This window comes from Schistocerca piceifrons, chromosome 2 (assembly GCF_021461385.2).
Source record: "Schistocerca piceifrons isolate TAMUIC-IGC-003096 chromosome 2, iqSchPice1.1, whole genome shotgun sequence".
NCBI lineage: Eukaryota > Metazoa > Arthropoda > Insecta > Orthoptera > Acrididae > Schistocerca > Schistocerca piceifrons.
The window spans coordinates 383,565,211-383,581,297 of record NC_060139.1 but is presented as its reverse complement, the minus strand read 5'-3'; the positions used below and the strand labels follow the sequence as shown (position 1 = coordinate 383,581,297).

Sequence of the window (16,087 nt, the reverse complement as noted above, 5' to 3'; positions counted from 1 at the left end):
GCGATGGAGCTCCGTATGCCACGGCAAACTGGCTGACACTGACGGCGGCGGTGCACAAATGCTGCGCAGCTAGCGCCATTCGACGGCCAACACCGCGGTTCCTGGTGTGTCCGCTGTGCCGTGCGTGTGATCATTGCTTGTACAGCCCTCTCGCAGTGTCCGGAGCAAGTATGGTGGGTCTGACACACCGGTGTCAATGTGTTCTTTTTTCCATTTCCAGGAGTGTATAATCATAAAACCTGATTTTTGACAGATAACTGATCACTGAGTAAAAATACTTCTTAACATGTGGATGTTTGGCAGTTTCGATCTCTTCAAGCAGATTGAGTCTCTTTCTCTATGGAGCATAGTGTAAAACTTAAAGTTCCCATAGGGAAGGTGGATAGTGGCCGCAGGATTTAGGGTATTTACCTCTCTTGGGACGCTCGTTGTGAATGTATTGATTTGAATTTTATTAGATGTGATATACTCTGTTCTCATATTTTGACCACGAGGGAGCTAAGCTATGGCACAGGACACATTACCGAAAAATGGGAGCTTAGCAAACCTATAGTTTTGAGGTGCAGGGCTGAAAGTGGTTTTTCGTCCGTAGCATCATGCTTTCTGCATGTATAATTTGTCAGTGATGGAGGGGCTGTAGCCATTACAAAAATCGACATATTTATGATTTTCGAGTTCGTTTGTAATAGATTCTGTGATAAGTGGAATTTCAGTGATGTGATGAAACATAGATCTAAAGTAGTTCATCTTGTACTTACAGGGATGACACGACGTAGCGTCTACGACTGAGTCGTTTGCAGAAGGCTTACTATAAATGTCGAATTTGATAACATTATTAGTGGGACAGAGCAGCAAATCAAATGCGTTGAACATACCATTACTATTCACGACCTCATGTGTAAAGGTCATTTCGCTATGAAGGTTGCTAAACTCTTCTACCAGAAGCTTAATACCCGAACCTTCACTGTCAAAAACAATTATTATGGAGTCTACATATCGCCTGTAAAAGCGGATTTTTTTTAAACCCTTGAAGGCCCAGATGAAGCATTCAGACTCCCAGTAATTCACGAATATGTTAGCAAGAAACACTGTAAGACAATTACCGACGACCAAGCCATCCGACTGCTTATAAATATTATTATTGAAGCTCGTAAAGTGCACCAAGGAGGGAAATATTTTTCATGTAAGAGTTGTACACGTTCGTTTCTATTAGAAATGCCAAAATTTTCACGAAATGTGATCTCATTGCGAATTAGTTGGAGCAAATATTTAGAGACTGGTTCGCCTGTGTTCCCAGTCCCATTAATAACAGGACATATAGGGAAATTCATCTTGTGAGTGTATATTTGTGCACACATGTTGGGGGCCTTAGGACTCATAACTTTAAAATTAGGTAAGAGCTCAGGGGGCGATATATGTGCATACATCGAAGTAAGCCTTAAGCTCTTTAGCATAGATCTTGCCAAGATCATAACCTATTTCGTGATTAGGTTTCTTCTGGGTTTTACCATTGTAGTTACTTTCATAAACAACAAAAGCAATATTCTCTTTGTTAGCAAGGACTACAATGGCATTATCTGAGTGAAGGATTTTATTAAGAGATGCCAAAATCATGTGGCCTTTATTATCATACTTAGCAAGTGTGGCCTCTCAATAAGTTCACTGGTTTTACAAGCGATTCTCAGTTTTTCAGATTTGTTACAAGATGAAGCATCAAGGGCGAATATAACGTCTGTTACCAAGGAAGAGGCAGTAGCCTTAGTTGGATGCTATACTTAAGGCCTTTGTTGAGCACGTTTATCTGTTATACACCGAAAAGAATCTCCGTTAGGTTGACAAGACGCTCCGCAAACGGAATATGGACCTTGGGTCTCTTATCCCGGCGATATGCTTAATGACAATAAATTTTCCGAAGCATATTAAGTTTAATCTTCGTATATCCATAATTAAAACGGACGACTTGGGACGTCAGCTGGTATAGTATATGTTAAAAAAATGACTAAATCCTCCAGCTGTATGAAAGTGTTGGTTTTATTGGCAACTAGTTTCGATGTTGTTACAACATCATCTTCAGGCCCATACTTGTTGACAATAACCGTATGTGTCTAACACTAGCAGTCAGTGGTGAGATAGGCGTGTTCCATGCGGAAGGCAGGTAGTAACTGATATCAGCTGGAGCAATTAAGTCATTTTTTAACATATATTAAGTTTACGCTCTTGTGTACTAATAATCAAGTGGGCACTTTCAAATACACAAATTTTAAAATTCCGAGCAAATCATCAAAGTCAGCCTTAGTCACATGCGACACAGCATTAAAAGCTAAAAGATTAATCTTATCTTCCTCGGGAAACAAGCGTCCAATTTTCCTATTAATGAAGATCCTAGCACTCCTGCATATCCTAAGCTGTCGATGCATAAATGTTGGAACAACTTTCCTGTCGCCAGTCTGGTATCTCTGTACATGTACATCACATCTACCGATTCCCGCCCCATTCGGATAATTCCTCCGTGTTGCGTCCATTATTTTGTCTTAGAGTGTAATCAAAATATTGTCTTTTAAGTCAAATTAACTGTCACAATCGAGGTAATTTGTCGGCGTGCTTCGAATGAAATACATGAACTACTTCCAAAGGAGTTTCTAACACAGTGTCTAAATTAAGATGAGCAGTGTTTTCATATAAGGCTCCACATGATAGAACCTATCCCTTGCAGAACCTATTATGTCACTGTGAAATCGTTCTGATTTCCAAAACATTTAGTAGTGCTGGGAATGATTCTTAAAACAGAAAATAAATGTGAGACCTTGAACCACAAGAAGAAGGCTGGTATACTAAATGCAAGTATAAAGGTAGACACAGAAAAGAACGAATAATTTCAAGAAGTTTTATGTAGTGGCAGAAAGTGTCTGTTTTATTATGTCAGAGCAACTTCAGATGCGAAGGATTTTGGTTGTGACAAACAAAGCAGGTTTGATCTGAAACAATCGATCTCGAATTTACAAAAGGGGTTCTCACTGGCACTGATGTTACCATCTAGTCCTGCTGCAGCAGAGGACTTTGTAAATACCCTGACCTGACTCCTGGAGCCGGAAGTATAAAGTTTTGTCCCATGCTTTTCACGACCTGACACAAGAACGACAATTTTGTGATTCTTCGTCGCCGATGTTGAATCTACAGTTTAGGTTTCGATTCACCAGATTTTGTTGTCCCTCTAACGAGGAAAACACAGCAAGTGCCAGAACCCGACATCTCAGAAAATTCATTAGGTGGAAGAGGAGTCAAAATAAGCGAAAATGTATCTCGGTTTATCCGTAGATACTCGACTGTTTCTGAGGAAACGATGGTCAAAGTTTTCGAGATACTTCATGTGCCTTTTAGCGAGTAAATAGTGCAACCAAAGCAGTGGAACTGTGGCTAGGGTCCCGGCTTCATACTTTTGCACAGTGTACGAAACTCGATTATTATTTTTAGTTCAGCGTTTCATTTATCTTCCCATGTTTGTAGAAGATTACTACACGAAAGTTTTCCAGAGAGTATTGATATAACATTGTCATTTTCCGTCTACTAATTGTATGTCCGGCGAATGAATAAAAAATTAGAAAATAATTTTTGGTGAAAATCCTGTAATGCTTCTTGATTCATAATCAACTGCAAGAGTCAGTTTTCGATAAAGTGATCCGTCAAGTGTGGTTTGCCGTGAAATTATTGCCGAAGTGTGAAATATTCTGCAAAGTTAATGACGTTTCTTCCCCGAATGAGATTCATACGAAGAAACTTCATTGTGGCAAACCCGCCTGCGTGCGTTGCTCGTGGCACTCGGAATTTCTATGTTTCGAATGTTTCTACGAGAGTATAATCCAAGTGAGTGCACCGAATCTTCCTGGAGAATAAATATAAGAACAAAATAAGATTTAATACAAGAGATGATATAAGAATGGAATATATGAATATCAGAATTGAAATTTAGGTATCATATACACTCATATTGTATAATATATGTGTGGCACTTATTGTCAAACTCAGTTGTAATTTTGCAATTAATATAATTGCCTTGTATCCTCTGATAAGAAACATTCGTGTAGTAACCATCTGTGGACATGAGTAGATAAATGTAAATAAATAAATGAAAATAAGAAAATAAAACAAATAATCCGTTTTCGAACACGAGGCGCGAAGGTAAGAGTCCGCAACGCTCGGCATTCTGCCGACATTTCGAGTAACATTCTCGCTCACTAAAAGGCATCTAAATTACGTTGAAAACTTTGACGGTCGTTTTCTCAAAAATGAATAAACCGAGACAGGTGTTCACTTATTTTGACTTCTCTTCCACTGAGCAAAGTTTCTGAGAAATCGGGTTATGGCATTTGCCATGTTCCCGTCGTCAGTGTGTGGACTGCTAGTGCACTCTCGACAGGGGCCTGAAATGGAACTCAGATTTGAGGAAGTGGATGACCACTGAATATGCAGGTAAATACAAGAGGGAGGGGAAAACAGTCCTCCAAAGACAGGCACAGATTGTGTATGAGTACGAAATAGTTACATTATTAAAAATATAAAACTATTTTAAAAACTGGCAGTCACGTTTCAAATCAAAGAAAGATTATTTGCGGAATGTAGTGACAAGATTTAAAATAATGGAGTAGTAAAGATACTACATCAAAAGTAACTGCAATATAATAACCTCATGAACTAGTCCGTGAGGCAAATGGTGTATTGTTTAAAATAAATAAAATATTGAAATTAACAATTCGATCGCTAGAATACCAATGGTCTTCAGACCTGTGCTCTAAATAAAGTGACTTTGCTGGTAGAAAGTATAAATTCCAACCTGAAACGATCAGTGAAGCTGGTCATTTGTGTGCCGTTTTCAGCATAATCGATAATCTATATTTCGTGCCTCTAGTATTTATGTGGTGGGTTAACAGGTAGGCAAATCCTGTCGAAATATGAGAGCACCTCCACTACCACACACTAGGAGGCAACTACTTCCATAAATATCCACATTCGCATTCGGAAGGACGACGGTTCAATCCCGCGTCCGGCCATCCTGATTTAGGTTTTCCGTGATTTCCCTAACTCACTCCAGGCAAATGCTGGGATGGTTCCTCTGAAAGGGCACGGCCGACTTCCTTCCCCATCCTTCCCTAATTCGATGAGACCGATGACCACGCTGTCTGGTCTCCTTCCCCAAACCAACCAACCAAATATCCACATTACAGGAAAACATGTGGGTGTCTGTTTTAACAGAAAACAACTTGGCAGACTCTTTACTATCACTGCATTAAGACAATCTTACCAGTACTGCGATAACATAGGTTATAATTCCACCAAACTCTAATAGTACATGTTTTTCTTTACTTGCGTGAAATAATGGCTACAAGCTGTGCTGCTATCCGTCGACTTTAGAAATCACTATCATTAAAAAGGTGCAACTGAAATTTTTCGAAACATCAGATAGCAATCTGGTAAACAAATAGAAGTTGCTATTTTCAGTGACTTACACTATATTGCAGTCCCCAGTAAAATAAAACACCGTTAGTTCTATATAACTGTTTTCTTGGTGGCCAAATGCTTGAGCGGAGCGAAAACGATACTCACTATAAATAAAGTTATTTTAATTTTGACTTGCCGATGAGTCAGTTTTCTAGTCTGTAACGTATCTGCCACTTCATTAGAAAGAATACGTTTACTGTTATTTTAAGAAATATGCAATGAACTGTCTGTCGAGCTCTAATGATGGTAATACTGATTACCGAAACCGTTACCGAGAATAAAGGTTATAATTAGCGATCTTGGCAAAAAAGCTTTTCTTCTCTAATCCATTATAAATTACACAAAGAGCCTTCGTCCGAATTTTCATAGCCAAGAAAAGAGTGGGAATTGGACAAATAGGTTATCACAATTGACCGACGTGAAATCCAGTTGCGGAAAAAAATATTTGATTGTTCAAAAGTAATCACGACAATTAAGATAAACTTAGTGATCTGAAGGAATATTGAAATATTTCACGAACAGCTTTGCTAGCTGTTTAAATGAAGTATTAGCTATATTTCACACAAAAATTTGCATTTGTGTGATTTTTAACTGCTTCCTGCGAATCAAGTACTAAATTCAGAACATTTTGATAACATAAGACACTAGGAAAGCAAATGAGGTGTCAGTAAGAGCATGCTTTCTGAACAAAACTTGACAAAAATTCGGCCAAATATCTTCTGAAATGATTTGTCTAGAAGTAAGAAGTAAAATACGTTAGAGAAATATTAAAGCGCCTTTGAATGATGCTCGAAATCACGTACAGCAAATGAGTTGCGTCAAATAATTCTCCATTTAATTTCTTAGCTTTGGACAAATCATTTCACAAATCTTTTTGACGATATCTTACATTTTTTACGCAGTAGGTGAATTATTCTTTGATTTTATCTCTGGCAGTTTTGACAAAAAAGGAGTGTTTTATCGGTGCTCGCAGGCTCTATATGCACTTAAATCGACGCCTATTTTTATATAGATAAAAATATTTATATAGATAAAAATACGCGTTATTATAACGTTGCCGATGGCATAAAATTGAAGAGCCACTGAATGTCTTCTCTCTCTTTCAAGTTTCCATTGCTCATGGTGAGATGGCACCGGCATCCTTTTCTGGGATCGTTTCTTTTTAAATGGCATACAACGGCAGATTTTCAAAGACACAGATTCAGTAATAACTTGTAGTTCGGTAGCTTCTACCTTGCCGAGAAATAAAACGTTCACACTTAAGTAAAAGAAGATTTATGCATGTTGTATTGAAATACCCTCAGATTACGACAGAAAGTAGCTAATCTTTACCAAGAAAGAAAGTCCACACGAAAAAGTGTTCCTTGAGTCTTAGTTATAAACTGAAAATATTACAGGGGCCAAAGCATGAGCTTTGGATTAAAACTTCGCCCTGTCAAAGCTGGTGAAAACAAAAGCATTTCATCAAGGACAGCCGTAGCGAAAATATAATGACATTTCGAAAAAAATGTGACTTCGGATATTCGAATTGCAGACTTCAACTCGTTCAGCACTTAATGCTTCGCGGTAATGTTTTACAATTTGACTTTGTGCTACCCAGAAAACTGTGGTTATCCCTTTCCCTGCAGAGGGTGGACACTCAAATTTCTTTCTGGCTAGAGATAGAAGCTGTTTCCAATTCATGCTCTGGAGTTTACTTTTGGTGCACAGGTGATGAACACTTGTCTCATCTCCAGTGATTATTTGTTTCCAAAACGTCTCACTTCATTAGCACAACAGTTCACAGTTCAGTAGCTGCTGGCAGATTCTCACATGACTGCGTCTCTATGTTTCATTGAGTTGTTTTGGAACCATTTTGCTCAAACCTTACGAATGTTGGGACTATTAAGTATGGCGTCAGTTTCATAAACATGACTAATGTGCATTTTTTTTTTTTTGTCATCAGTCTACTGACTGGTTTGATGCGGCCCGCCACGAATTCCTTTCCTGTGCTACCCTCTTCATCTCAGAGTAGCACTTGCAATCTACGTCCTCAATTATTTGCTTGACGTATTCCAATCTCTGTCTTCTTCTACAGTTTTTGCCCTCTACAGCTCCCTCTAGTACCATGGAATTCATTCCCTCATGTCTTAGCAGATGTCCTATCATCCTGTCCCTTCTCCTTATCAGTGTTTTCCACATATTCCTTTCCTCTCCGATTCTGCGTAGAACCTCCTCATTCCTTACCTTATCGGTCCACCTAATTTTCAACATTCGTCTATACCACCACATCTCAAATGCTTCGATTCTCGTCTGTTCCGGTTTTCCCACAGTCCATGTTTCACTACCATACAATGCTGTACTCCAGACGTACATCCTCAGAAATTTCTTCCTCAACTTAAGCCCGGTATTTGATATTAGTAGACTTCTCTTGGCCAGAAATGCCTTTTTTGCCATAGCAAGTCTGGTTTTGAGGTCCTCCTTGCTCCGTCCGTCATTGGTTATTTTACTGCCTAGGAAGCAGAATTCCTTAACTTCATTGACTTCGTGACCATCAATCCTGATGTTAAGTTTCTCGCTGTTCCCACTTCTACTACTTCTCATTACCTTCGTCTTTCTCCGATTTACTCTCAAACCATACTGTGTACTCATTATACTGTTCATTCCGTTCAGCAGATCATTTAATTCTTCTTCACTTTCACTCAGGATAGCAATGTCATCAGCGAATCGTATCATTGATATCCTTTCACCTTGTATTCAAATTCCACTCCTGAACCTTTCTTTTATTTCCATCATTGCTTCCTCGATGTACAGATTGAAGAGTAGGGGCGAAAGGCTACAGCCTTGTCTTATACCCTTCTTAATACGAGAACTTCGTTCTTGATCGTCCACTCTTATTATTCCCTCTTGGTTGTTGTACATATTGTATATGACCCGTCTCTCCCTATAGCTTACCCCTACTTTTTTCAGAATCTCGAACAGCTTGCTCCATGTTCTATTGTCGAACGCTTTTTCCAGGTCGACAAATCCTATGAAAGTGTCTTGATTTTTCTTTAGCCTTGCTTCCATTATTAGCCGTAAGGTCAGAATTGCCTCTCTCGTCCCTTTACTTTTCCTAAAGCCAAACTGATCGTCACCTAGCGCATTCTCAATTTTCTTTTCCATTCTTCTGTATGTTATTCTTGTAAGCAGCTTCGATGCATGAGCTGTTAAGCTGATTGTGCGATAATTCTCGCACTTGTCAGCTCTTGCCGTCTTCGGAATTGTGTGGATGATGCTTTTCCGAAAGTCAGATGGTATATCGCCAGACTCATATATTCTACACACCAACGTGAATAGTCGTTTTGTTGCCACTTCCCTCAATGATTTTAGAAATTCTGATGGAATGTTATCTATCCCTTCTGCCTTATTTGACCGTAAGTCCTCCAAAGCTCTTTTAAATTCCGATTCTAATACTGGATCCCCTATCTCTTCTAAATCGACTCCTGTTTCTTCTTCTATCACATCAGACAAATCTTCACCCTCATAGAGGCTTTCAATGTATTCTTTCCACCTATCTGCTCTCACCCCTGCATTTAACAGTGGAATTCCCGTTGCACTCTTAATGTTACCACCGTTGCTTTTGATGTCACTAAAGGTTGTTTTGACTTTCCTGTATGCTGAGTCTGTCCTTCCGACAATCATATCCTTTTCGATGTCTTCACATTTTTCCTGCAGCCATTTCGTCTTAGCTTCCCTGCACTTCCTATTTATTTCATTCCTCAGCGACTTGTATTTCTGTATTCCTGATTTTCCCGGGACATGTTTGTACTTCCTCCTTTCATCAATCAACTGAAGTATTTCTTCTGTTACCCATGGTTTCTTCGCAGCTACCTTCTTTGTACCTATGTTTTCCTTCCCAACTTCTGTGATGGCCCTTTTTAGAGATGTCCATTCCTCTTCAACTGTACTGCCTACTGCGCTATTCCTTATTGCTGTATCTATAGCGTTAGAGAACTTCAAACGTATCTCGTCATTCCTTAGTACTTCCGTATCCCACTTCTTTGCGTATTGATTCTTCCTGACTAATGTCTTGAACTTCTGCCTACTCTTCGTCACTACTATATTGTGATCTGAGTCTATATCTGCTCCTGGGTACGCCTTACAATCCAGTATATGATTTCGGAATCTCTGTCTGACCATGATGTAATCTAATTGAAATCTTCCCGTATCTCCCGACCTTTTCCAAGTATACCTCCTCCTCTTGTGATTCTTGAACAGGGTATTCGCTATTACTAGCTCAAACTTGTTACAGAACTTAATTAGTCTTTTTCCTCTTTCATTCCTTGTCCCAAGCCCATATTCTCCTGTAACCTTTTCTTCTACTCCTTCCCCTACAACTGCATTCCAGTCGCCCATGACTATTAGATTTTCGTCCCCTTTTACATACTGAATTGCCCTTTCAATATCCTCATACACTTTCTCTATCTGTTCACCTTCAGCCTGCGACGTCGGCATGTATACCTGAACTATCGTTGTCGGTGTTGGTCTGCTGTCGATTCTGATTAGAACAACCCAGTCACTGAACTGTTCACAGTAACACACCCTCTGCCCTACCTTCCAATTCATAACGAATCCTACACCTGTTATACCATTTTCTGCTGCTGTTGATATTACCCGATACTCATCTGACCAGAAATCCTTGTCTTCCTTCCACTTCACTTCACTGAGCCCTACTATATCTAGATTGAGCCTTTGCATTTCCCTTTTCAGATTTTCTAGTTTCCCTACCACGTTCAAGCTTCTGACATTCCACGCCCCGACTCGTAGAACGTTATCCTTTCGTAGATTATTCAATTTTTTTCTCATGGTAACCTCCTCCTTGGCAGTCCCCTCCCGGAGATCCGAGTGGGGGACTATTCCGGAATCTTTTGCCAATGGAGAGATCATCATGACACTTCTTCAATTACAGGCCACATGTCCTGTGGATACACGTTACGTGTCTTTAATGCAGTGGTTTCCATTGCCTTCTGCATCCTCATGTCGCTGATCACTGCTGATTCTTCCGCCTTTAGGGGCAATTTCCCACCCCTAGGACAAGAGAGTGCCCTGAACCTCTATCCGCTCCTCCGCTCTCTCATGTCGCTGATCACTGCTGATTCTTCCGCCTTTAGGGGCAATTTCCCACCCCTAGGACAAGAGAGTGCCCTGAACCTCTATCCGCTCCTCCGCTCTCTTTGTCAACGCCGTTGACAGAATGAGGCTGACTTCTTATGCCGGAAGTCTTCGGCCTCCAATGCTGATTATTTATCAAAATTTAGGCAGTGGCGGGGATCGAACCCGGGGCCGAAAACGTTTTGATTATGAATCAAAGACGCTACCCCTAGACCACGGGTACAATGCATTTGACTAAAAAAAAAAAAAAGGTTCAAATGGCTCTGAGCACTATGGGGCTTAACATCTGATGTCATCAGTCCCCTACAACTTAGGACTACCTAAACCTAACTAAGCTAAGGACATCACACACATCCATGCCCGAGGCAGGATTCGAACCTGCAACCGTAGCGGTCGCGCGGTTCCAGACTGAAGCGCCTAGAACCGCTCGGCCACACCGGCCGGCTGCATTTGACTCACCATTTAATCAACAGTCACTCGTCGGTTATCCAAATTATGTCATGCACTTTTTGAAGTTCGGCGTCAGTTGTGGATATGACTGACTGCTCTTTCCTCGTTTTTCACTCTTGTTCCGCTGCTTTTGAATTACTCAGTCTACTGGTAAACAATTCGTGGTGGTGGTGGTTAGTGTTTAACGTCCCGTCGACAACGAGGTCATTAGAGACGGAGCGCAAGCTCGGGTTAGGGAAGGATTGGGATGGAAATCGGCCGTGCCCTTTCAAAGGAACCATCCCGACATTTGCCTGAAACGATTTAGGGAAATCACGGAAAACCTAAATCAGGATGGCCGGAGACGGGAGTGAACCGTCGTCCTCCCGAATGCGAGTCCAGTGTGCTAACCACTGCGACACCTCGCTCGGTTAAACAATTCGTAGTGCTAAACTTTGTAGTGAGGTCTCCGACTCAATGTAGCAAATATAATTTTAAATTAGATATCATGGGTTGTGGTGTCTCCTATTCAGGATAGAAACTATAGGTCTCAATTTGATCTTAAGAGAGAGAAGAAGACGTAGACATGTAAATATATGACAGGTATGTGCGATCATGTAAGAGCACGGATAATGTTAAGGCTTCGGTAGATTTTGGATTTTACGGAAGGGCACGTAACATGTTCTGCAACTGGTTTCTGCAGACGGTATCTGCCGTGGGTGAGTGTAGAGAAGTTGGTGAACGTCGTATTTAAGGTTCCACGCCATCGGTTGGGTGGACGATCATGTTCCATTGCAGAGGGATCTACCGCGACATCTGCTGCTGTCAAATCTGCTTCTGTGCTTACGTGCAGGTGATGGATCACCCGCTGCGCCCATAGGAACGTAACCGGGCATCACAGACAGGCCTGACGCTGGTGATAATGATAATTTCGTTTGACTCACTGGCCTGTTGGCAAGACTTTCAATTCGACGCCACTTTGACGAGTTGAGTGTCTCTAACCTACCCCAGTTAGCCAACCGGGGAAGGGGGGCCTCTTGTTTAACGTGAAATCCGAACCATCTGACGTTTCTGGCGATTCCTCACATCGTTGAGAGGTGAAGGCCAAGTTAAAACGCAGACTAGAAAATTTAAAGTCCGACCGGGATTCGATCCGGCGATTGGCTGAATTTCAGGGAAGCACTTTAGCTCTGGACCAACATACGCGGCTCCTGCCGCTAATATGTAAGCCAGTTCTATACACTAGGTGAGTGATCCCGGCCAAGGTCGCCGTCTCCAGCTGGTCAGGGCGTGACTCATCGACTTTGCCACGTTCCAGCAAGGCCGTCTTCTCCTGCGCAGAAGCTGACAAGTGCCAGGAAGCGCATAGAAAGTCTGGTGTTGGTTACTTCTTTACGGCTGGCGCTACAACCGTTAGTGCTAAGGACCATTTGTGTAGAGTGCTGGCTGAAGGATCTAATATTTCAGAATATTATTTTGGTGAGGAGAAATTTGCTTAAGGTATGCACAACCACATACATGGCTATTGTAAATTATCTGCTAACATCTCCATGAAGAATGTTCGACGAAGATTTGATTCGTTATTTGGTACTGTCACATGTGTATTTGATTTTCATCCACGCAAATAACTCAGGAATGTTTTGATGTATGTTAGTAAGAACGATTCTTACTCAGTTAATAATTACAATGAATGCTAATTATCATTTATTGTTCGTTTGTCTAGGTGAGCTAAGTGGTCTAAAGACAAACGCAGAGATTTCTGTACACTCTGTCTCATCTACTGCCTTATAAATGTACACTGTCCCTCATATCTCTCCCCGTCCTTAACGCTTATGTCGGAACAACATGACAGAAACACACGTTCCCATCATAATAAAATCCTCTCTGTTCCACTGTATCGCTCAGTCACTTTCTCCAAGTCCTTTAAAGTAGCGGGAACCCGACTCTGGAATAACCTCCCTCGTTATGTTAGAGAACTTAAAAACATGTCCGGCTTCAAAAAACGGTTAATGACGTATCTACTTAAGTAACAGTAATGCCTTCCTCTGTACATGAATGCACTTCACCTCATTACTTCCCTCTTTTCCCCTCCTTCAATCTCCCTTCCCCGAAACTCGCTATACTAGTAAACATCTACTTTACACACCAAGATATTAATGTACATCTGCACAAATCTTCATTACTATTGCCAATTTTTCTCATGTTTATCATTATTATTTGATTTTATTTTTTACTGTCATAATTATTGCTTTTATCATAATTTGTATGTATAGCACCTGTTGTAAAAATACTGCCAGCAATTACTTTATTAGGTCTTAGTCATTACTCTTTATTCATATTGTCACTAGAGTAATCTAATTTTCTTATTTAAACTATTGTCATGATGTAACTCTGATGTGTGAAATGCTGCATGTGTGGAACACTGGTCCGATGTAAGAGAGGGCCTGATAGACGTAATCTGATCAGGTTAAATAAATAAATAAATAAATAAAATAAAGGAACTGATTATGTAGAACATTTTGTCATTAATAACTGCTGTAACGTCCGTTTTATTGAGACGTGTTTGAGGTGTATCAAAAACACATACAGAAAGCAGTACCTTTAACAAGCTTATTCTCACATGATTGCACTTGTGCTCTTCATTGAGCTTTTTTAGCACGAACTTGCACAAACTTTGGGAATGTTGAGATTTTTACGTGTGGCATCATATGCAGAAACATGACGAATTTGCGTTTCTTTTGCTACTTCATCAATAGTCACTCGAGAGTTATTCAAAATTAGGCGACGCACTTGCACAGTTTTGGCGTCAGTTAAGGATGCGACTGACTCACGTGCTCCACGCTCTTTCAGCCGCATTTGAATTGTTTAGTCTTCTGGTAAACACTTCGTAGTGGTAATGCATCACTCCAGTACTGTACTAAAAGTCGTCAATGCATTTCGGCTCCTGGTAAACACTTAGGCCACGAAACAATAACGGATTACAAACGGAGAGTGGCGCAGCCATGTTTACGTCCCACGAGTGCACAGCTTTGTGATATAACAACACTGATATTTAGGACAAGCGAAGAGGACAGGGCCATCTAGCGACTGGCGACCGGACTAAGCGGTACTGCCAACCTACAGACGTTTAGAACGAAAATAAAGATACTTATTGGCTTACCCTAGTACAGCTAAATAATATAGCGACACGGTGAAAATCGTTAGAAAGCTTGTCTGAAAGTAAGTCCTTGAATGAGCTGCTTGTGCCTAGCAGTGCCTTCCCTTCCTCGCGCGGTTCGCATGCGCCCATATCTGTTGCCTGATAAGCGCGTATCCTCACTGTGCGATGTTTCGTACGCAGCGGAGTTGCCCGCCATCCTTACTGGCGGCCGGAGGCCACGCAACTCATCACACACTACTCACCAACCACCATCCAGCAGCCACCAGTCACCGGCCGCAATGGACGTGGGCAAGAAGCGAACCCGCGACAACCCACGCAAGACGGCCAACCCTCTGTCCGTGCTCTTCTTCTCGTAAGTCGCTACAGCTGCTCCAAACCAGGGGTTCCCAAACTTTTATTCTGAAGGAACACTTTGAGAATCCTGGTACTTAGATAGAGAGGTTAATAAAATTTTTAAAAATGAGGGAAACCTGTTTTATTCAGTGATTAATTCAGTTTTAAATCACAAGTAATAATAAAGAAATCACAATAAAATAAAAAAAATAATACTGTGAAAAAAGCCGCTGTGCTATTAACATTTTTTCGCAGAGCACTTATTTACTTACCATGGAGCACTAGTGTTCTGCAGAACGCAGTCTGGGAAACCCTGCTATAAACTTCGCTGCAATGCCAACGCTGGCGGAAGGTCGAACCCATAATTAACCCCCTGAAAGTGATACCTATCAGTTATCTGCTCATTACATTCTGGGCTTCCTTGCACATTCATACTGTAACTCGGTCTATTGTACACTGACCCACTTTCTCTCACAACACTTGCTTAAGACACTTAGCTTTTCCCTATTCCGCTAATACTCCAATATATGAAGAATTCAGTCGTTTTAAACAGTTCCTCTTTTGGTCACGCTCTAAATTAATCCCCTCTTTCTTGCCTCCAAAATTTTTCTTTAGCTCATTCACATTTTTTCCTGCATTCTCTTATACCCATTTCCAGAACTGAGCTCTCAACATTCTATACTGCCATGCAAATGGTCCCGTTTCGGTTCCTCATACAGACGAGTAGGACTTAGTGCGAGGAGAGGAGTCAACCCAGCTTCTCAAAATCAAATGGTGATGTCGGCTGCCCTTTCGAAAGCCAATATTAACAGTCGGAAGAGCAGCGGATGTACATATTAAGTGGGCCATCAATAGTGGCACCAAATGACACTGTAGTCAATGGAGCAGGTCGTAAACTCGTGGTCGTTTAAGCCTGCTCGCGATGTTAATGGCCAGTTTCCTGCCTCTGGTAGGCACTTATTGTTGAGCCACATGCAATGCATCGCATGAAAAAGTTTGAGTTTATTACAGGGGAACTGATTTCTTGTTATGATGATTTGTTGCTAGCTGGAAACCTTCTAACAATTTCTTCAACGTTTTCTACAACGCTATGTCTGGTTGCCCTATTGGTATTATTCACTTTCGAAGATACTTTTTAAGTCCTGACTTTCTTGATTGTTTCGTATTTGGTTACCACAGGCTGCAGAATCGTTTTCGTTGTTGATTTAAATAATAAAACACTGCCCCAGTTACGTTTACGGATGCAGTGATTTATTATTTAAATCACAAATCCTTCCCAAGTATTTATGAAGCTCGTTTTGTCGATCGAACTGTACTCCTTTCTAAAGTTACACAAACACTAAATTCTTCAAAAGCTGCACTTCCGCATCATTTTACCAGAGACCTTCTGATCGTGACTGACTTCGGAATTGTGGTTTTCCTTCCAGTTTCGCTGCTAATACAACTCTTTCTTCTCAAGATGAAAATTTTCGTATCATGGGGTCGGGAAGATTTTTCTTTGTTTTCCTCTGGAAACGAAGAATGTTGGTAGTATATCTG

The 16,087-nt window shown here is 40.9% G+C and overlaps 1 protein-coding gene across 2 annotated transcripts in view; it reads left to right on the top strand.

Annotated features, from left to right (window-relative positions):
- Positions 1 to 12,418: 12,418 nt before the first annotated feature.
- LOC124774935 (ATP-binding cassette sub-family C member 4-like) overlaps positions 12,419 to 16,087 on the top strand; it is a 312,213-nt gene continuing 308,544 nt past the window's right edge. Inside the window, exons 1-2 of one of the 2 annotated variants that reach the window (XM_047249622.1) lie at positions 12,419 to 12,555; positions 14,396 to 14,567. In XM_047249622.1, coding sequence (XP_047105578.1) covers positions 14,494 to 14,567 — 74 coding nt within the window. In that variant the 5' untranslated portion in view covers positions 12,419 to 12,555; positions 14,396 to 14,493. The remainder of the gene's footprint in view (positions 12,556 to 14,395; positions 14,568 to 16,087) is intronic. The other variant, XM_047249623.1, reaches the window with a different exon arrangement.